Source organism: Cavenderia fasciculata (assembly GCF_000203815.1).
Source record: "Cavenderia fasciculata unplaced genomic scaffold Scf_Dfasci-G-o-33e01.r1-3, whole genome shotgun sequence".
Classification (NCBI taxonomy): Eukaryota; Evosea; class Eumycetozoa; order Acytosteliales; family Cavenderiaceae; genus Cavenderia; species Cavenderia fasciculata.
This window is the reverse complement of record NW_004457734.1, coordinates 152,894-173,693: the sequence shown is the minus strand read 5'-3', so window position 1 is coordinate 173,693 and position 20,800 is coordinate 152,894. Positions and strand designations below refer to the sequence as shown.

Genomic DNA, 20,800 nt, shown 5'->3' with positions numbered 1-20,800 from the left:
TCTAGAGCACTCCCACAGTTTTCATTGAGGAAATTTAGAGAGTCTTCCTGGGGCGCCCATTCAATTTGGGTTGTATGTTTATGTGCAAACATAAGAAATCAAGATGGAATTTGTCATCGGTATAATAATATAATATTTGACAGGCAAGTCATCTGCAACCTAACAACATAATGATGAGACAATTAATAAAGTAATCGAAGGGTTGATTGAATGTTCAATAGACATTGCATCATTTAAGTTGACCAGGGCCGACATGTGCATGCGCATGCATCTTGGGTAAATTAATTGTACAATTATTTATATTATTTATTTATTTATTTACATTTAGATTGACCAATTTGTTTTAATACAATTAATAATTGTTGTTTCATATTTGTATTTTTTAGTAATGGTTTTATATATTCATTTTTAAAACCAACTTTTTCGAAAAGATATAATAACATTTCCAAATGATTTTCTCTAATTAGATGATTGATTAATTGTTTTGGATCGACGATTGAGGAATCCAATAGTTGTTGTTGGAGTGATGGTTTTTTGTTTAAAAAATAATCCAATGTTTGTGATTGACCAGACATTGCAATTGATAATAATATATTTTCTAGTGTGAATTTGGTTGTATAGGTATCAACCATATACTCTATGACATCGTATCTACCAACCCTAAGTGCACTACTAATATCATACAATATCCAAGATGGATCAGAAGAGGTATGTATATATTTTAAAAACTCTATATTACCAACCGACATGACCATTCTCTGTATATTATAACTTTCCTCTTTGTTGGTAACAAATAATTGGTAGAGTTGATGTGATGACGAGTGACACATTAATGACTCCATTGTAGAGCTTTTAAATGTTTTCCTAGTTTTTGTTAGGTAGATTTTTGAAGATCTTGGAATCCCATTATTTGGATCATCCAACACCTCCAATACCTTTGCAATGAATCTATGGTTATAGTTTTTATGTATAAACTCGTAGTGGCTGTAATGAAAGTCTTTGTGTTGAAGTATACGTTTTGCCAACTCGATATCCTCCTCTTGGAATGCATTCTCTAGTCCTTTGCTATCCAGTGATTTGTAGCTGTCGAAATTGGCGTACGACCTTCTGAGTTTGTCGGTATTGAGTGTGAGTGGCTTACCGACTATTCTCTGGTCATGGTGTGTATCACATTTCACTTTGTGGTCAGTAAGCAACTTTCTAATTTCTGGTGTCACCGATGACGAGATATTTGATACGTCTTGTGTTGACAATCGAACGGGATGTTCTTGTTCGAGCAATGTTTGAATGATTTCAATATTACCTCCAAGACATGCACACCAAACCAAATTTGCACCAACAAATGACGAACGTTTCAATTGGTAGAGTGCACGCCATTGCTCGGTATCTTTGACCTCTTGACAAATCAATTCAATCGATTTGTTTGTAAATGCAACACTAATACCTCGCTGCAACTTGTTGATGAGTAATCCAAAGTGACGATGACGTATCATATGATCGGCAGAATACCAATCATCATATCTATAGACTCTAGTGATACTGATACTATATCTATCTTGTTTTTGTTGTTCTGATCTATCAAAGTTAAATATCATCTCTTTAAGATATCTATTTCTAAATATCATTATAATTAATTCTTTATCCCTAAATGGAAGAAATATTGTGTAGTGAATGAATGATAAATGATTAGTACCTTAAAAAGTAAAAGTAAAAGTAAAAGTAATACTATTATTCTTTCTTACATTTGTTGTTGTTGTAGTTGTTTATAAAGTTACTTCTTCTTTATTGTATGTATATAAGTATAAATATTTATAATACCAATTGGTAATATATATATATATATGTATGTATTGTCATTGCAAAGGTTTGTGATGCTTTTGATGATCGAACAATAAACAACCAAAAAAGGATAGAGTGGGTTTTATTTCTAATTTTGTTCGGAGAATAGTTTTCAGTCTATTTTAGTATACATACATTTTACCTAAAGAATGATAGAGGGAATGATGAATCCTCATGGATTGGAGTGTACTCATATTACATTTTTAAATAAGTTAATCCAATCCATGTCCAGATTGCCAGTTCCTAATAAAAATGGTGATAACAGATTAGTACTTGTGATAAAGTGGAATTTAGTTGAATAAAAGGAAAATAAATGTTTTTGGCATAACTTTTGAGTGATGAATTCAGAGTATTTATCATTGTTGGTTAATCGTAGATATATTAGATGAGCTTTTATCTATTTTGTATAATATAATATACAATGTAAACATGGATAGAAACAAGCCTCTATACAAACAGAACCTCTAACTATTTTAAAGAAAAATTAAAACAAATAAACGATAATAACTCTATTGTCCGACAACTCTAGAGTTCCAGATTTATTAAAAAAAACAGATAGGGTAAACGGGAATAAGGAAATATATATATACACGTTGGGGAATACTTGCTGCTGATCTGAAGCTAATCAAACAACAAAGAGAGCTCGAGCCAACCGTATCTACCACCAGAAGAACTAGTTTCTGTAGAATCTCTGTCTGGATATAATATATTTAGGTTACTTTTTAGGGTAATTAATGCACATATAAAAGTAAAACATCATCCTCTGAGTGAATGAATGAATGTGTTTGAGTATTTTTTTTTCAAAAAAGTAAAACTTGAATGATCACAAATTTTATATATATATTGTTTTTAAATGTTTATTTATTTTTAACGTAAAGGGGAATCTATCTATACAAGAATGTAAAGGGGAGGGAAAAAAAAAAAGACATAGATATTATTATTATTATTATATTGTATCTTTTTTTTTTTTTGGATTGTGAAAAACTAATACTTAAATTAGTTTTTTGTCAGTTGTGATTGTTGTGTATGAGGAAAGGGGTAAGCGTCGGACTTATTATTATTATTATTATTATTATTACTACTATTAATCGTTGGGTTAGAGGGAAATTTGAACATTTCTATTTGAGGATGGAAAAGAAAAGGCACTATTTGGTTCATCATTTTCATTTTCATATTCGTCGTCACAATCAAAATATTGTTCCAAGAGTTGAGAGGCCTTTTGGTAGATATCTGGGTTCTTGTGTGATTGGAGTTCGATAAAGGCTTGGTCACCACCATACTCTTCAATCATGAGTGTGTATGGGTTGACACCACTCTTGCTGGCAATGATGTTACCTTGGTGGAGGATATTACCGAGTGCTTCGAGTGACACCTTGACAAGGGTGACATCGTTGGATTGGACGGTTTCACAGAGTGGCTTGAGTACACCTTCGTTGACCATTGTAGCAATGTGTTTGGCAGTACCGTTGGTGGCGTTGGACAATGCCCAACATGCTTCACGCTTGACTTCATTCTCACCATTCAACAAGATGTTGACGAGCAAGGCAACGATACGTTTGTTTGAAAAGACCGATTCGATTTGTGGACTGTTGCCAGCAGTAATGTTGGAGAGGGTCCAACAGGTCTCCTTTCTAATCGAACGACGTTGGTTGGTCAACAAGTCACCGAGCAACGAGATGGCACCTGCTTCAATGGCTACTTGGGTCTGGCTGGCATCACCAGTCACGATATTACCGATGGCACGGAGTGCAGGGGTGTAGACCAAACTCTTGGGATGTGCGAGGAGGTGTACGAGTGATGGCACGGCGCCGGCATTGACAACAGCTTGGATCTTAAAGTTCTCGCCGTCTGACAAGTAGGAGAAGGCCCAGCAGAGGTCGGCCAACAACTCGTCAGACACATCTTCAGACTTGAAGAGGTTGGCGAGGACTGGGATGGCTGGGGAGACCAACGAAAAGTCTGGGTGTGGCTTGTTACCACGGCAGAGGTTGGATACGGTCCACACGACATTTTGGAGGAGTGTTGGACGTGAGATATTGGGAGTAGAGGCAATCTTGAGGAGAGCGGGCAAAGCACCTAGACGAAGCACCATATCACGACCTTGAATAGAGTCACCGGCAACATTACCCAATGCCCAAGTGCATTGTTCTTGTACCTCCTCTGACGACGATGCCAACAAACTGATAAAGATGGGAATGGAACCACTTGAAACGACAGCCTCGGTTTGGTTGTTACTTCCAGACACTATATTGGTCAATGCCCAGGCTGCTTCAAATTGTACCTTTGTATATCCTCCACTATTTGATAAAAGTTGATTAAATCTTGGAATCACTCCACATGATATAACTTCATCAATTGGTGGATTTTTTTCTAAACAAAAAAAAGAAAAGAAAAAGAAAAAGAACAAAAAGAACAAAAAGAAAAGAAAAGAATTAATATCTTGTGTAATCTAATCAATCAACCAATCATTGCAATGATAATAATAATAATAATAATTGAATAGTTGTATGATGCATACCAAGACATAATAATTTTCTAAATTGAACAAGTGCAGAGAATACGATAGCTTGATCATTGGAGTTTAATGCAGCAGTAAGTTCTGGTAATGCTTTTAACTATATATAAATATAATAAATATAATATTGTGAGAATAAAGTATGAGTTTTTGTTAGTGATTTTGAAAAAGTGGAGCGAGAGGGAGAGAGTCATATGATTGTTGTTGTAGTAGACATACCTTGACTTCGATTGTCTTCTTTTCAAACTCATCAAATTGAGCTTGAATATCGGCAGGGACAGCGATTTCATCTTGTTGAGAGACAGAACCAGAGGTGGATAGGGTGGTAGTAGTGGCAACGAGATTACGTTTCTTTTGGAGTGCTTCATCACGGGCGGATTTACGAATACTGCTAGTAATCTCTTCACGTTTACGACGGGCTGAATCAGTATCAATTCCCTTTTTGAAATCCTTCTTTCTTGAATCTTGTTTATCTCTGAGTGTTAATGATGACATTGTTGTTGTGTATTGTGTATTGTGTGTAGTAGTAGCAGCAGTAATAACAAATATATATATAGTGTTATATAATAGTAATAATAGATAGTAATACTATAGGTGTGAGAGTGATAGGTATAGTATAGTGAAAACAGGTTAGAGAGAGATTAAATAAAAAGGTTTCAACTCCACCCTGCGCAGCATCTCAAGACACCCCCTCCAAAAATATTCCGTTGCTCAGTTTCAAATTCAAACCTTTAGCGAACTTCAAAAATAAACGAATCTTGTTGAACTTCAGTTAGTGGTTCGAAACAAAAAACACAAAGTTAGTTTTCTAAATATATTACTTACTAATTATATAATGACTACTACTACTAATACAATAACCACCACTACCACCACTACATTTCATAGTATATTCATATCTAAATATATTAGACATTTGATATTCAATTATATCGGTGATATATCAAATCGATTGTATAAAGGTACAACTACTTATGATACCGGTAGACAACAACGATCATTAGTTGGAAGAGATATAATCAATCTACCTAATCTAGAAATGATATCACACTTTGCAATGCCTTGGCAGTTTGTTTGTCATTATCTACCAACTGCATATAATGACATTAGTGAAATACCATTGAATAAAAGAAAAGGAGTAATCTCTCAATACTGTTTTCATCCAAATGCAACATTTGATACACTCTTACATCTATTAGATTGGTCACCTGGTATAGACTTTGATTGGAGATACTTGGAAATGGCCTTTGACAGTAGGGATATTAAAAATCAAGAGATATTAGAGTATATAATCAATAGATGTCCTATAGATAATCGATACATTCTCAATGATTTAAGTATAAGAGCATTCGAGAATGGTAATCTCCCAATTATCAAATTGATACATTCTACCAAAGGTGTAAAACTAGATGGTGAACCAATGGAAACAGCTAGTCGTGAAGGATTCATTGATATTGTAAAATATTTACACGAAAATATAGTTAAAGAATGTACTACCGATGCAATGGTAAGGAATTGGAATAAATCAAAAGAAAGAAATAGAAATAATTAATTAACATATTAAATGATTACATTATAATAATAGGATTTGGCAGCATCTAATGGCCACTTGAAAGTTGTAAAGGTACGTATCGATTCGTTTGGTTGGTTTCACCAATAATAATATTAACGCAAATATTTGTTATATAATATAGTTTCTACATTTTAATAGAAGTGAGGGTTGTACAAAAGATGCTCTAAGTATGTCTGCAAAGTATGGTTATATAGATATTGTTCAAGTATGTTATATATATAACAAGATTCCAACAATATAAATGAATGATTCAAAGTCAAAGGATACTTACTTTTTTCACATTTTTAATTTAGTTCTTGGTTGAACATCGTAAAGAAGGAAACATTAAAGAGGCTATGGAATATGCCTTTAATAGAGGTCACAAAGATATCTATAAGTTTCTTCAATCAGTATCAGAGTAATGGTGCACCATTCATTACTAACCCAAGAAGACCTATAGTACTATATTGTAGACCATCCAAAAAAAATATTGGTATTTGGGAACTGAGTGTCAAAACAATGTAACAAATTAGAGTATGGTGCTTGTTGACATAAAGACATAGCGAGCTTGTGAAGAAAGTTGGTTAAACCATTAATAGTAAATTTGACAAATATTTAATTTATTAAATCAAATTTATTTCCAACGTTGGCAGATGCATTTTCTAATAGTTGAATGACTTCAAAATGTTCTGTAGTTATAATATGAGTTAAAACTCTTTTAATAGTTTTTTTTTCTCCAAAATATGATAGAATCCACTTAACAGTATCAATATGACCATTAAATGATGCAGCTGTTAGTATTTCCTCTTGATTGTAAAGAGATATATCTATTCTGCTGACATTGATTAGAAATGAAACAATTTCCAAATGTCCATTACGACAAGCAGATAGAATAGCACTTTTAGTGAATCCCTCTGTTCGATGCTCTGAAAGGAATTTGACCACATCAATGTGACCGTTTTCAGCTGCTTTATCTATAGCCATGGTAGTTGCACCTTCAGTACGATTGAAATGAAGGCATTTTACAATTTCTAGGTGATTATTTTTAGCTGCATAATCCATAGCTTTGGTTGATGGTGTAATTTGATTTTGTTGATCTAAAAGAAGCTTGACTATATCAAAAAAACCATATTCTGCTGCACTATCCAATACTCTTGATAGATTATCTGTTGTTTCACAGTATGGAAGAAGAAACCTGACGACTTGAGTGTGACCGTATTGTGTAGCCTGCGTTATACTAGTAATCACTTTATCTCTTGTAGTATCCCTACTTTTATGTTGAAAAAGGAATTTAACCATTTCAACATGTCCATTACGAGATGCTTGATACATTGCATGACTTGAACCTTCTGTTCTATTATCATAAAGAAAGTTTACAATATCCATATGGTTATTCAGTGCTGCCCAATCCACAGCATTGGTTGATGCACCTTCACTACGATTGAAATGTAAGAACTTTACAATCTCAAAGTGGCCGTTTTGAGATGCCAAATCCATAGCATTGGTTGATGCACCCTCTGTGCGATGCTCATGAAGGTAGTTTACAATTTCTAAATGTCCGTATCTTGAGGCATCATTCATAGCATCAATACTACATCCCTCTGTACGAAACTCATCAAGAAACTTTACAACATCAAGATGGCCATACGAAGCGGCATAGTCCATAGCATCTTCTGTACATCCTTCAGTTCTATGTTCATGTAAGAACTAAAAATAAATTAATATTATATTTTTGCAAGTATATATATTTATATATATATGGATACATACTTTAACAATATCTAACCTACCACCAGTCGCGGCATAATTCATAGCATACTCTGTACACCCTTCAGTTCTATTAAAATGATGAAACTATAAAATATATTATTTTTGGAAAATATATAAATATTAATATTATTATTAATATAGTCAACATAATTATATGCATACCTTTACAATATCTAATCGGTCATTACTTGCTGCTCGATCCTATATACATACAACAAATTAATTAATACATATTGTTACATATTATATTATATTATATTCTTTTTTTTTCCTTACCATTGCATCTTCAGTACATCTTTCAGTTCTATTTTCATGTAAATACTTTACAATGTCAATAGATATTCTACTAGCACAATCCATTGCAGTATAATCTAATTTTAAACCTTTGAAAGAGTCTATTAATTTGACTGTTGAGAGATAACCATTATCACACGCCACTTGCATTACTCCAAATAGAAAGTCTTTATTCTCTTGCATTATACATCTCTTGATTATATATTCCAATATCTCTTGATCATTTAAACTGTGTTTATTACGATCCAAGTATTGCCAATCAAATTCAACATCTGGTGACCATTCCAATAGATGTAATAGTGTATCCAATGTTGCATTTGTATGTTGACAGTACTTGTTGATCACCCTTTTTCTTCTTTCCAATAGTAATAGAGTGCAATCTCTAGGTAGATAATGACAAACAAACTGCCAAGGCATTGCAAAGTGTGATATCATTTCAAGTCTAGGTAACTTTATAATATCTCTTCCTTTTAATGATCGGTATCTACCATTAGAACTACCTTTTATATACCTTTGTTGTGATATCACATCTATCTGATTGAATATCAATTGTCTAATATAAATTGATTTGAATATTGAATGGAATGTTGTCTCCATAGTCGTAGTCATTGTCTGTATATATACAACGTTGTACTACTCGAGTAGTTTAAATAATGAACATTACAAATTAATTACCAAAAGTTAAGGTCATTGTTTTTTTGCTGGATTTAATTTTAGAAAGTAAGAATCAAGGACTATTCAATGACATTTCATTGAATTATCAACTACTCGATCCCAAATACTATTGATTGGTTTGTTTATATATTTGTGTTTGTTTGTTTGTATTATTATTTTTATTTGTTTATTTTATTTTGTTTTAATTATTATTAATTAATTTAGGCACCATATAATAATTCCTCTTCTTGACCTTCCTCTTCGATCATATTCTTGACCTTTGTTGGATTGATAATCTTTTGTTCAGAGGCGAGTTCGACTTCCTTGTTGGCTTCCTTGGCCTTCAAATCCTTCTTCTTCTTTCCTTGCACCTTCTTTAGTCTGTAAAATTCCTCTCTTTCGGATTCATCGAGTTCTGTCATAATATAGTTGATGGTATTTTCGAGACGTGGCTTGACTACGTATTCAATAGCATTAACACGTCTATTTGTAATTTTAATAACTTCATCCAATGTTACAAAAGCAGTCTAAAAATGAAAAAGAAAAAGAGGAAATAGAAATATAGTTTGATTAGTACAAAATCAAACCAAGATATTTATCTCTCTCTCTCTACATACTTGTAAGGAAGCAAGAACAATCAAGGCTTCGATAGCTTTGAGATGTGATTCACGTGACTTTGAAATTTGTTGACCACCCTTGGCAAGACCAGTAAGTTCTTGTGCTAAAAAGTAGAGAGAAATGAAATGATGATTAATATTATTATTGTCAATGATGGTTATTATTATTATTGTTGTTGTTGTTGTTGATGGGTATAAAACCACATGGATGGAACATACAAGTACTAACAGCTCCTTCAGAAATCTTTTCAAAAGTTGGCAAATGGACACCAGCAACATTTTCAGTAGTCATCTTTACGGCAATGGTTGGATTGGTAACATTCTCAATAACAGAGTTACTATTTTTGTAAAATATTAATAATAATAATAATAATAATGTTGATTAATATATTATAAATCTAATAGAGACGATGATGATAATCTTACGAGAAATCACCAGCAGCATATTTGGCAGTTGCCAAAGAGAAAGAAGCCTCTCTCATGGTGGCACCCATCAATTGCTTGTTTTCGACGATATTGTTAAGGATCTTTCTGAAACGCATGGTCAAAGCGTCTGACTTCTTCTTCAACAAAGAATGGCCAGTTACGGCACCCTTGAGCTTCATTTTCATCAAGGTCAAGGCCCTAAATTAATGAATGAAATAATAATAATAATAGTGTATTGTGTTAACATTGAGATCTTTGTGTTCTTTCTTTCTTTCTTTGTTGTCAACAATATTTAATGGTCCATTCATCAGTTATCGCAATCAAATACATATTTGGTTTATATCATCACCATTGTTGACTTTGCATTATTAATGTTGTTGTTGTTGTTGTTGTTGTTGTTGTTGTTGTTGTTGTTGTTGTTGTTGTTGTTGTTGTTGTTGTTGCATATATATGTATAGTTCATCTTTATCGAATATTAATCAATTTGTTTGTTTGTTGTCCATGAATTTCATTGTTCTCGCGCGTGATGAATTTCATTGCTTGTTGAAGGTGAATATCGTCCTGATGTTTGTTTCTCTCTTCTCTGTAAGAGAGGTGACCGATGAATGAACCATTATATAATCATAATCTTTAATTCGCATGTGTGACAATCAATCAATCGATCAATCTTGTGTGTTTACAAGTCCTAAACCTACATTCTAGTTGGAAAGATATTTAATCTATTCTTTCCCGACATTTCTATATATTATCTCTATTGATCTTTCTTCTTCTCTATGTGTTGTTGTTATATACAATATAATACAAAGATGATGTTGAGATAAAGAGAGAGAGAGAGAAAAGAGAGAGGATAGATATAAAAGATAGACAGAAATATTAATAGTATCAGAGAGGGGATGATGTGATTTGATCAAAAGTTTCGCCTTAATTCTGGGATGAAAAAAAAAAAAAAAAAATTTCACCTTTCGAATGAGGAACAGAAAAATCATCACCCCAGGTTCAACACTAAACAAGCTTGCAAGACGGACGAGACCATCCAACCCAAACGATTCAACAACAACAATCTTTTATCTTCAAAACAACCACAAGACAAGATAAAAAGATACAATCACTCTGCTTTGTGTCAATGCTTTATACATATATATAATATAATGATGATTGTTGGATTATATCATTCTTTAAAACTTTGATGGAATAAAAAAAAAAAAAAAAAAAAAAAAGAACCTCATTGATGAAATTCACAGTGCGCGATGAATCCTGTAGTTCGTGTGTTGAACGATATGAATGATGAATTTGTTTGTTTGATTGTGTGTCCAAAGATAGATATATTTAGATAGATATCTATCGAGAGAGAGAGAATGGTAAAAGGAAAGAGAGAAGATCAACAACATCAACAACATAATAACAATAACAATGAACAACATAAAAAAGTAAAACAACAAGAAGGAGGAGGAGATGAGAAACAACAACAAGCATTAACAGTAACAAGTTTAATAAATGATAGTATAACACCAATATCAACAAAGTATTGGTTAAAAGGATATAAAGAAGAATTGTATAGTTCAAATGTAGTAGAATCAATATTCAACGATGAGATTATAGCATCGGATATTGACACCAGAAAGTTAATGTTACTCGAACTATCACATTACCTCGAATCTTATCTATGGCCAAACTTTATGCGTGAAGGTATAGATAATAATGCCAATCGAAATGACTCTCACATTTGGTCAATCATATTAATGGTCAATGAAAAGTCACGTGAATCATTATCACCATTTGATGTTATGCATAAATCTTTACATTCTCTAACCGAACAACAAAAAGAAGAAAAAGAAGGAAAAGAACAACAACTACCGCAAGATGATGGTGGACAAAAATACTTTAAAATATTCTTTGATAGAGTATTGGCAATTGGTGAATCTTTAGATATGTCATCGATCAGTGGCATTAAATTAGCGACACATTACATATTATTTTTAATCAATTGTTTCTCATCTTTGGAAGATGCAATGGTACGTAATGAATGTCTAAAGATTGTATCCTATCCAATGTGGACTCATGTCAGTTCAGGTAGATTGGATCAAGAACTCTTGGATCTATCACCACCTTCACTTGTAAAGAAAATTAGATTATTAAAAAAGAAAAATGGTATGAAACAAAAGGAAATATATAAATAATATACATCAAATATTAATATTTGTTTTATTTATTTTGTTTTTAGAAAGTACAATTTATTCAAATTATTTAATTAAATTAATGGATAGATTTATTAAATTATTGGATGGATTATCAGTTGATGCACCAAACAACAATGAAACATCTTTGGAATTATACAAAAACAAGATTTATTATTGTGAGAGGTTTTTAGAATTTATGATTGATTTGGTGAATCAAGTGACCACTCGTAGATTCTTTTATGTTGTTATTGATGATTACCATTTATTGGTTAAAATTAAAGAAACTAAATTCTCAAAATCTTCTTTAAATTCAAAGTATGCAAAAAGAAAAAAGATAAAAAGAAAATAAGTTAAGTTATTAATATTCTTTTATTTTCTTTTTATTTTAGGACTATAAATGAATCAACAAAATTATTAGAATTTTATTTAAATATAAATATTAATAATTTTACTGGAGAGGAATTGGGTAGTGATGTTATAATTAGTAGTCATTATTTCAAGATTCAGAATCTGCAACGGTTGGCATTTAAAGAGTTTCCAGAGGAATTAAAGGAATTGGCATTTGCCAATGTTTCACAAGTCGAATCAAAGGAAAGTTTGTTACGTTGGTTTGGTGCACTCGATTTACCAAGACTCACTGAATTATGTATCAAGTTAAATCTAATTGACAAGTCGGCAAACAACAAGTCAAGTATCGTCCACTCCAAGGAATATTTAATCGCCATTTTACTATTCACATATCGTCGTCGTTCACATCATGACCGTTTATTAAATGATCCAATTTATCCAACTGAATTGGATTTATTCCCAGAAACAACTACGACCAACCAAAAATCTTCTACTACATCATCAGTTTTAGAAAATGAATTATTTTCAGGAGATTATAGAGGAACTAGATCATTGTCACTTCCAAAATTAGGATTACAATATCTTTCATTCAATGACTACTTGTATAGAAATTATTATCTCTTCAAGATGGAGTCAGTCTATGAAATTAAATCAGACATTGAAGATTGTATTCGTAGATGTTCTCCTAAAAAGGAAGGTGAAAAGACAGTGTTTGCAGGTTGGTCACGTATGACACTTCCCATTCACTCTTTCCGTCTTGGCAAGATTGGTATACCAAATATTGGAGAAACTAAACCTAAATCAGTAGCTGCTACCGTCACTGTCACATTGGCTAATATCAGAAACCAAGATCTTCAACAAGAATGGGATTCCATCAAGGAACACGATGTTTTATTCCTTGTATCAGTTGATGCCAACCACAACTCTAATGGATATAAAGTCAAGTATGTACGTGGATGTCAAGTTGTTTCATTGACTGATGACAAGGGTGAAAGAATCGAACAACATCATCATCAAGAAAATGGAGGAGGTAGTAAGAAAAAGGCAATCTCTCAAATCAGACATATCAAGGTTGATTTGGATTGTAATCAATACCAAGATGACAATAATAGAGGTATAGTTGACAACGTGTACAAGGGATCATTCAATCTGTTGGTACGTCGTAATGCCAAAGAGAATAATTTCAAAGCTGTCCTAGAAACTATTACAGGTTTAATTAGAGATAATCAACAGCAACAACAACAACAACAACAACAACAACAAGAGGAAGGAGGAGAAAAACAAGCAAGTGGAAAGGCAAATTTACCAGACTGGTTATCAAGTACATTTTTGGGATACCCACAAGACTCTATTATAGACAATCAAAATAATAATAGTATCAAGTTAAATGATACCTTTTTATCAAAGGATCATGTATTAAAATCACTCGTTCATGACAACAACAACAATAATAATGTAAACATTGATAAATGTAATCAACCACCATACAAGTTGACATTCCAACAAGATGAATCAACTGAAAGGTTAGTTTCAATTGAAACATATAGAGATATTAGTATTGGAGTAAAACAAAACAAAGTAGAGTTTACAGCAGCACAGGCACAAGCAATTATCAAGGGTACTAGAGAGGGACTTACTTTAATCCAAGGTCCACCAGGTACAGGCAAGACAGATGTAGCCGTTCAAATCATATCAAACATCTACCACAACTATCCAAACCAAAGAACACTTATTATTACACATAGTAATCAAGCTCTAAATCAATTGTTTGAAAAGATCTATCGTTTGGATATTGATGAAAGATATCTTTTACGTCTTGGTCATGGTCACAAACAATTAAGATTGGGTAGTGGTAATAATGATAATTCAACAGAACCAGATTTTACAAAAAGTGGTCGTATCGAGTACATGGTCAATCTTCGTCAAAACAGATTACAATTGGTAGATTATTTGGCAAAATCTCTAAAAGTTACATCAGATGTTGGTTATACTTGTGAAACGGCTGGTCACTTTTATCAACATCATATTGAACCAATGTGGAACAAATACAATGATCAAATTGACAAACAAGAAAACAAAGAACAATTTATTGTAAAGAATTTCCCATTCCCAGATTACTTTTCAGTTGCATCGACCAAGATCTTTTTCAAATCACCAGATTCAGATGAAATGGCTAGTCTTGAGGAATTAAAGGAACGAGTTGAAAGAATGTGGACTGGTGTCAAACTAGTGTTTACTGAATTGGAAGAATGTAGAATACTAGAATTGTTGAAATCTCCAAGTGACAGATTCAACTATCTCTTGTTAAAACAGTCTCGTATCGTTGCAATGACATGTACACATGCAAGTTTGAAACGTGCAGAGTTGGTAAGACTAGGATTCAAATTTGACAATGTACTGATGGAAGAAGCAGCTCAAATATCAGACATTGAATCGTTTATCCCTCTTCAACTGCAATCGACCCAGTTCTCTGAAAAGAACCGTTTGAAGCGTCTCATTATGATTGGCGACCACCAACAATTACCACCAGTCGTAAAGAATGCTGCACTTGCCAAGTTTAGTCATCTCGATCAAAGTTTGTTTGCTAGATTTGTCCGATTGGGCGTACCCTATGTTGTACTCGATCGTCAAGGTCGTTCACGTTCCCAAATCTCACAACTCTACAAATGGCGTTACAATGGTCTCCAAGATCTCCAAATCATCAAGGATCGTGAGAATGACAAAGATCACAAGTTACAGACAGTGACTACAAATGGTGATTTGAGTCAAGAGTTTGCATTGGCCAACCCAGGGTTTGTTTATGAAAGTCAGATTGTTAGTGTAGAGGAAGGACAAGAGTATGAACCAACTCCACACTTTTTCCAAAACCTCGAAGAAGCTGAATACCTTGTTGCCACCTACCAATACATGCGTCTTATTGGGTACCCAGCCAACAAGATCACAATGCTCACTACTTACAATGGTCAAAAGGCACTACTCCGAAACATTGTCAAGGAAAAGTGTTCGCGTAACCCACTCTTTGGTGAACCGTACAAGATCACCACTGTCGACAAGTTCCAAGGCCAACAATGCGACTATGTACTCTTATCACTTGTCCGTACACGTCATTTTGGTCATATCCGTGATCTCCGTCGTCTCATTGTAGCAATGAGTCGTGCACGTCTTGGTCTCTACATCTTTTGCAAGGAATCCTATTTCCGTGATTGCTATGAAACCACAGCCATCTTTTCACGATTCAAACAACAAACTACCAAACTCCAACTAGTACCAGGCGAGACCTATCATCCCTACCCAGAATTTAAACGTCTCGCTCTACCAAATACCCTATCAGCTCCACTACCAAAATTACAAGAACAACAAAAAGACCTAAACATCGAACAAATATTCCAAGTTGAAAATCAATCTCATATGTATCAATTGGTTCAATCAAATTTACCACAATAAATTAAATAAAAAAAATAAATCAAAATCAAAATTAAATTAAATAAATATGTTAATATAGGGGCATTAGTATATATATCATTGGGGGTTCCGATGATCAATCACACTGTTCAAAAATACAAAAAAACACACCATTCATGAAACCCATTTTTATCCTTTTTAAAACCACACATAACACTGATCAAAACTATCATTATCCAATTTAAATTATAATTCGTTCATTCATTCGCATTGTGTGTGTGATGAAGATGTATAACAACAATGTAAATCAATAATAATAATTCAATCAATTTTATTTTCATAAAATTAAAAATCATAGGAAGAAGAAATTAAATGTCAGATATAGTTAATTTAAATGTTGGTGGAAGAAAGTATTCTACAACAAAGAGAACATTGACTATTTATGGAGATAGTTTTCTTGGTGCAATGTTTTCTGGTAACTTTCAATTAACTTTTGATCAAAAGGGAAGAGTATTTATAGATCGGGATGGTGACCTATTCCAATTTATTCTTTCATTTCTACGTAGTGGAAGTGATAATGTTGCATTACCTGATCATTCAGAGTAAGTAAATCAAACAATAAATACTATTTTAATATTAATTTATGTTATGTCATTTTTTTTATAGAAGATTATATAAACAAATAATTAGTGAATTTCAATATTTTGGATTATTACATCATTTGGTATTATCAAGTAATAAACCATTTTATAAGAGTATTCAGTCACCTGCATCAAGATATGTATTGTCAAAAGTGACAACACTCAATAATGACATTTACTTGTTTGGATTAAAGAATGGATCTTCTACATTTGTAGAGATTTACAATCCATTATTTAATCAATGGGATGTTAAAAAGAGTATTTGTACAAACTCTACCTCTTTTCCATTAAAGGGGAATCTCTTGTCATTGTCAAATTGCATCTTTTCACTTACCAATTCATTACTCGATATTCAAAAGTATGATATCACAACATCGACATGGTCAAAGTTAAATTTAAAATTGGATCAAATGGCTGGTATCTATTTGGAAATGGATCTATCAACTGGACACCATGGTTCATTTTCCTATTCATCTTCACACAATGCATCTATTGTTCCAACTCATCATCCATCACCTCCATCAACAACAAACACCATCTCTCAACTATTATCAAATTCAGATTATTGTTGGTGTTGTGATCCTCAACATTCTTTATCTTTAATTTATGTTTTACAAAAATATTCAAATACTATAACATTCTTTAAGGTAAACTAAAATTAAAAGAGACAGAGAAAGTAATATATTTTTTATATTCTATATTAATTATTTCTATTATTTAGATTGATTTAAATCAATTAACAATTTCAAATATAACTGAAATATATTCAAGAAATTTATCATTGGATACAACATGTTGCTTGATAAAGGATATTATCTATTACTTGGTATACAATGAAGTGAATGATTATTTTTTGGTTGGATTTGATATTAACAAAAAAAGTCAAATCGATTCAATCAACCAAAATCCAATCATCAATATGAATAGTCCTAGTCGTTCTCCAACCAGATCACTTCGAATCCTTGCTCACACTCTTGACAATATCTACTTTTTAAATCAATGTCAATCATTTTTTGGAGTGCAGAGAGAAAGCAAATTCTTTAGTTACTCGATCGAAGATAATAGTTGGGAGAGTCTACCAGAACCAAAGAACCTACGGATACTCCATTCCGTCATCCTTTCATCTAATCTATTATATTGTATTAGTGATGATTATCTAGTTGAAGTATTTGATATTTTAAAAAATCAATGGTATTAAATATAAATAACTGGAGTAATATAAATATTCCAAAACCATTATTAAAAAAAAAAAAAAGAGATAATTAATTATTTAAAAAAAGTAAAAAGCTTTGGTTTAGTACAATATTGTATTTAATTTATGAATATTTGATATGATTTTTAAGAGGAATCACATAATCTACGACAAGTGTAGAAGCTTTCAGTGTATGGAGTAATAACATGACAGTCTAGAAAATATTTTCAAAAAAATAAAAATATTAATACAAATACTATCTATCTCTTTTTTTTTTTTTGGTTATCTAATTAATTAATTACCTTCACCAGTGTGTGGACATTCAGCTACTTGGTTATTGCCTATGTACATCACGACGTGATCAGGGCATGGCTGAGAGAAACAATAAAAGAATACTAGTTAAATAATATTGGAGAAAGAGATAATTGTTTGGTTAGAATTATTATTTTTTTTAGATCACGTCGTGATGTACATCGGCAATAACCAAGTAGCTGAATGCTGTAACTTACAATCTCCAATTTGGCAGCCACCCAAATTACCTGGTGTGCATGCACCAGCTTCAATTTCGGATGCAACTTCTTCTTCAACGTTGTCATATTCAATTAATTCGGCAGTGGTCGATGGGCAAGTAGTACCACTCCAACAACCAGAGGAAGCAGCGGACCCAGAGGAAACAGCTGATCCAGAGGAAGCAGCGGATCCAGTTCCAGCAGAGGCAGATGAGGCTGATGAACCAGATGAAGCAGATGAACCAGATGAAGCTGATGAGGCTGATGAACCAGAGGAAGCAGATGAGGAGGCAGCAGATGAACCCGATGAACCAGAGGTGGATGAAGCAGATGAAGCAGATGCACCTGATGATCCAGTGGCAGAGGTGGCGGCAGATGATCCAGATGGGTTGGATGAGGTGGCGGATGATGCTGACGATGAGGTTGATCCAGATGGGTTGGATGATGATGATCCAGATGGATTTGATGATGTTGCAGTTGAGGAGGTTCCAGATGGGTTGGAAGAGGTTGAACCTGATGGGTTGGATGAAGTACCAGATGGGTTAGATGAGGTCGAGCCAGATGGGTTGGATGAAGTACCAGTAATTGGGTTGGATGATGAGGTTCCAGATGGGTTGGAAGAGGTTGATCCAGATGGGTTGGATGAAGATGCTCCAGATGGGTTAGATGAAGATGCACCAGAGGTAATTGGGTGTGAAGATGATCCAGATGGATTGGATGATGATGATCCAGATGGGTTGGATGATGATGATCCAGAGGTAATTGGGTGTGAAGATGATCCTATAAATTTAAAAAAAAAAAAAGTGTCAGTCGGATGATTTTGATAAATAAATAAATAAATATAATGGTTGGTTTGGTTTGGTTAGAGGTTTAAGTGATTGGCTTACCTGTAGATGATGATGGACCAGATGTTTTACCAGTAGATGATGGACCAGAGGTCTTACCAGTCGAAGATGGACCGGAAGTCTTTCCAGTTGAGGATGGACCAGAAGTCTTTCCAGTTGAAGATGGACCAGAAGTCTTACCAGTAGTAGATGATGGACCAGAGGTCTTACCAGTTGAAGATGGACCGGTAGTCTTTCCAGTAGTAGATGATGAAGTGGTAGCAGATCCACCACATTGGTTTCCTTGGTTAACTTGGGTAGTTGTAGTACGAGTAATACCATCCCAACCAGCAGTTCTAAACGATGTGTAAACTAGACCCGAACAATCCATACCACCACTACCACCACATCCACAACTTGTACCACCCCAAACGTATGGGCATCCACATGACTATAAATTAAATAATTGATTAATTAATTAATTGATTATTTAAATAAATAAATAAAAGGTTCATAAAAACTTACAGCATAGTGTTGAGCAGTTGTAGCAGCACTCTTACATGTTGCAAATGGTTCTATTTATAAATTTTCAAAGATGAATGAAAGAGTTGGATATAAATAAACATTGACATTGCTATTGATGACATTGATGACATACGTAAACCACCAGCACCAGTTCCATTAAACATAGCTTGGTACATATCTTGAATAGTCCAAGCATTAACAGCACTTACCATCAATACGATGGCAATTAAATATTTCATAAACATCATTGTTGTTGTTTATCTCTCTATCTATATCTATATCTATATCTAATATATATCTTTTAAAGAAAATGAATTTGAAACAAGCGCTTGATTTATAAATGATTTTCGGGTAGGCTGTGAAAAGTGTAGGGATACTATTTAAATGATAATTGAAGGGACTCGAGGCGTTTTTTCGGTTATACATTTTTCGCACCACCTCGATCTAGATATTTTGATGAGAGGATTCTTATTACTTTACACCTGAATACGAAGTGGAGGGGTGGTAAATTTGAACAGGCGGTGTGCAAAGATGTCGATGGCGCCCCTGGTTTATTCAATTTCACGTAACACTGAAAATATCCTTGGGTTTGGGCTTACAACTTTCCCAAGATAATTAATTACTATCTCTTACAAAGTATCTATCTATTAATAAAACGAATAATCGATAGTAACTATAAATAATATAACCTCGATTAATATCATATCACACCGCTCTCTCTCTACCCACCCTTCCAAGTATCTTTCATTCACCTTTTACGATGATAGTTCATTATTCCTGTACTCTACTCTAGTATTGTGTAATTTTCATTGGACATAGCTGGTAATCTAGTATTAATATACAACTAAAATTAAACTGTTACTAATACTAATATATTGGAAGATCATCTGATTTGATAAATGATAAACGGTTAACTACAACCAGAATTAATATATCGACAGTTTAATGGCGTTAATTAATGTACCAAGATAACTCAACTATCTATCTTTCTATCTTTCTATCTGTCTAACGTTCAATCATTGAGAAAGAATTAATATTAATTAATTAATGATTTCGAAAATTGGTTCACTCTCCCCACTTTTGGCTTTGACAACGAGAGCTAATAACTTATTTTGTTTTCCACATACCAACAAATATTATCCTTCCTCCTCCTCATCATCTTTCTCTTTACAATCATGATAAACTTTATTATTCTTCTTCTTCTTTAAATAACCACTTGGTTCGCATATACTCTACTCTCAAGAAATGCACAGCTAATGCTTATGAAAAAGGTAAGAGTGCTTGTAGTTACTTTAATATAAATATAAATCTAGTTATTTGTTACTAATCTCCTCTCTCTCTCTCTCTCTCTCTCTCTCTCTCTCTCTCTCTCTCTCTCTTTAACAAATTCATGGTACTTGACCTTGAATTTTCTGGTCTGTCTACTAATTCAGTAGAGGTAAATATATATATATATATAAAGATATGATATCACAAATCCACTAACCTTTCCAAAAATCATTTAATAGTAGAGTG

At 33.1% G+C, this 20,800-nt stretch overlaps 8 protein-coding genes across 8 annotated transcripts, besides 1 other annotated feature; 3 read left to right on the top strand and 5 right to left on the bottom strand.

Annotated features, from left to right (window-relative positions):
* Positions 1-314: 314 nt before the first annotated feature.
* Positions 315-2,033, bottom strand: DFA_04295 (uncharacterized protein; the record flags this gene model as incomplete). The annotated part of the gene is made up of 2 exons (XM_004359971.1): positions 315-1,644; positions 1,975-2,033. The coding sequence occupies 2 exons, from the start codon at positions 2,031-2,033 to the stop codon at positions 315-317; spliced, it is 1,389 nt and encodes a 462-aa protein (XP_004360028.1).
* Positions 2,034-2,935: 902 nt separating this feature from the next.
* DFA_04294 (putative importin subunit alpha A) lies at positions 2,936-4,849 on the bottom strand (the record flags this gene model as incomplete). Its single annotated transcript, XM_004359970.1, has 3 exons — positions 2,936-4,209; positions 4,358-4,454; positions 4,574-4,849. 3 exons carry the CDS (start codon positions 4,847-4,849, stop codon positions 2,936-2,938), a joined length of 1,647 nt encoding a protein of 548 aa, XP_004360027.1.
* A 340-nt stretch (positions 4,850-5,189) lies between these two features.
* DFA_04293 (uncharacterized protein) lies at positions 5,190-6,328 on the top strand (the record flags this gene model as incomplete). The annotated part of the gene is made up of 4 exons (XM_004359969.1): positions 5,190-5,861; positions 5,940-5,978; positions 6,049-6,132; positions 6,221-6,328. 4 exons carry the CDS (start codon positions 5,190-5,192, stop codon positions 6,326-6,328), a joined length of 903 nt encoding a protein of 300 aa, XP_004360026.1.
* A 193-nt stretch (positions 6,329-6,521) lies between these two features.
* DFA_04292 (uncharacterized protein) lies at positions 6,522-8,579 on the bottom strand (the record flags this gene model as incomplete). Its single annotated transcript, XM_004359968.1, has 4 exons — positions 6,522-7,613; positions 7,677-7,760; positions 7,953-8,352; positions 8,482-8,579. The coding sequence occupies 4 exons, from the start codon at positions 8,577-8,579 to the stop codon at positions 6,522-6,524; spliced, it is 1,674 nt and encodes a 557-aa protein (XP_004360025.1).
* Positions 8,580-8,845: 266 nt separating this feature from the next.
* DFA_04291 (vacuolar ATP synthase subunit D) lies at positions 8,846-9,846 on the bottom strand (the record flags this gene model as incomplete). Its single annotated transcript, XM_004359967.1, has 4 exons — positions 8,846-9,151; positions 9,242-9,345; positions 9,461-9,579; positions 9,668-9,846. 4 exons carry the CDS (start codon positions 9,844-9,846, stop codon positions 8,846-8,848), a joined length of 708 nt encoding a protein of 235 aa, XP_004360024.1.
* Positions 9,847-10,035: 189 nt separating this feature from the next.
* Positions 10,036-10,113: a sequence feature (Short protein (DFA_04290, EGG22172.1) was converted to a misc_feature.).
* Positions 10,114-11,022: 909 nt separating this feature from the next.
* Positions 11,023-15,636, top strand: aqr (intron-binding protein; the record flags this gene model as incomplete). Its single annotated transcript, XM_004359965.1, has 3 exons — positions 11,023-11,815; positions 11,889-12,159; positions 12,234-15,636. 3 exons carry the CDS (start codon positions 11,023-11,025, stop codon positions 15,634-15,636), a joined length of 4,467 nt encoding a protein of 1,488 aa, XP_004360022.1.
* Positions 15,637-15,966: 330 nt separating this feature from the next.
* Positions 15,967-17,433, top strand: DFA_04288 (uncharacterized protein; the record flags this gene model as incomplete). The annotated part of the gene is made up of 3 exons (XM_004359964.1): positions 15,967-16,196; positions 16,261-16,882; positions 16,957-17,433. The coding sequence occupies 3 exons, from the start codon at positions 15,967-15,969 to the stop codon at positions 17,431-17,433; spliced, it is 1,329 nt and encodes a 442-aa protein (XP_004360021.1).
* A 140-nt stretch (positions 17,434-17,573) lies between these two features.
* DFA_04287 (uncharacterized protein) lies at positions 17,574-19,533 on the bottom strand (the record flags this gene model as incomplete). The annotated part of the gene is made up of 6 exons (XM_004359963.1): positions 17,574-17,641; positions 17,730-17,822; positions 17,937-18,716; positions 18,824-19,211; positions 19,286-19,335; positions 19,419-19,533. 6 exons carry the CDS (start codon positions 19,531-19,533, stop codon positions 17,574-17,576), a joined length of 1,494 nt encoding a protein of 497 aa, XP_004360020.1.
* Positions 19,534-20,800: the final 1,267 nt, after the last annotated feature.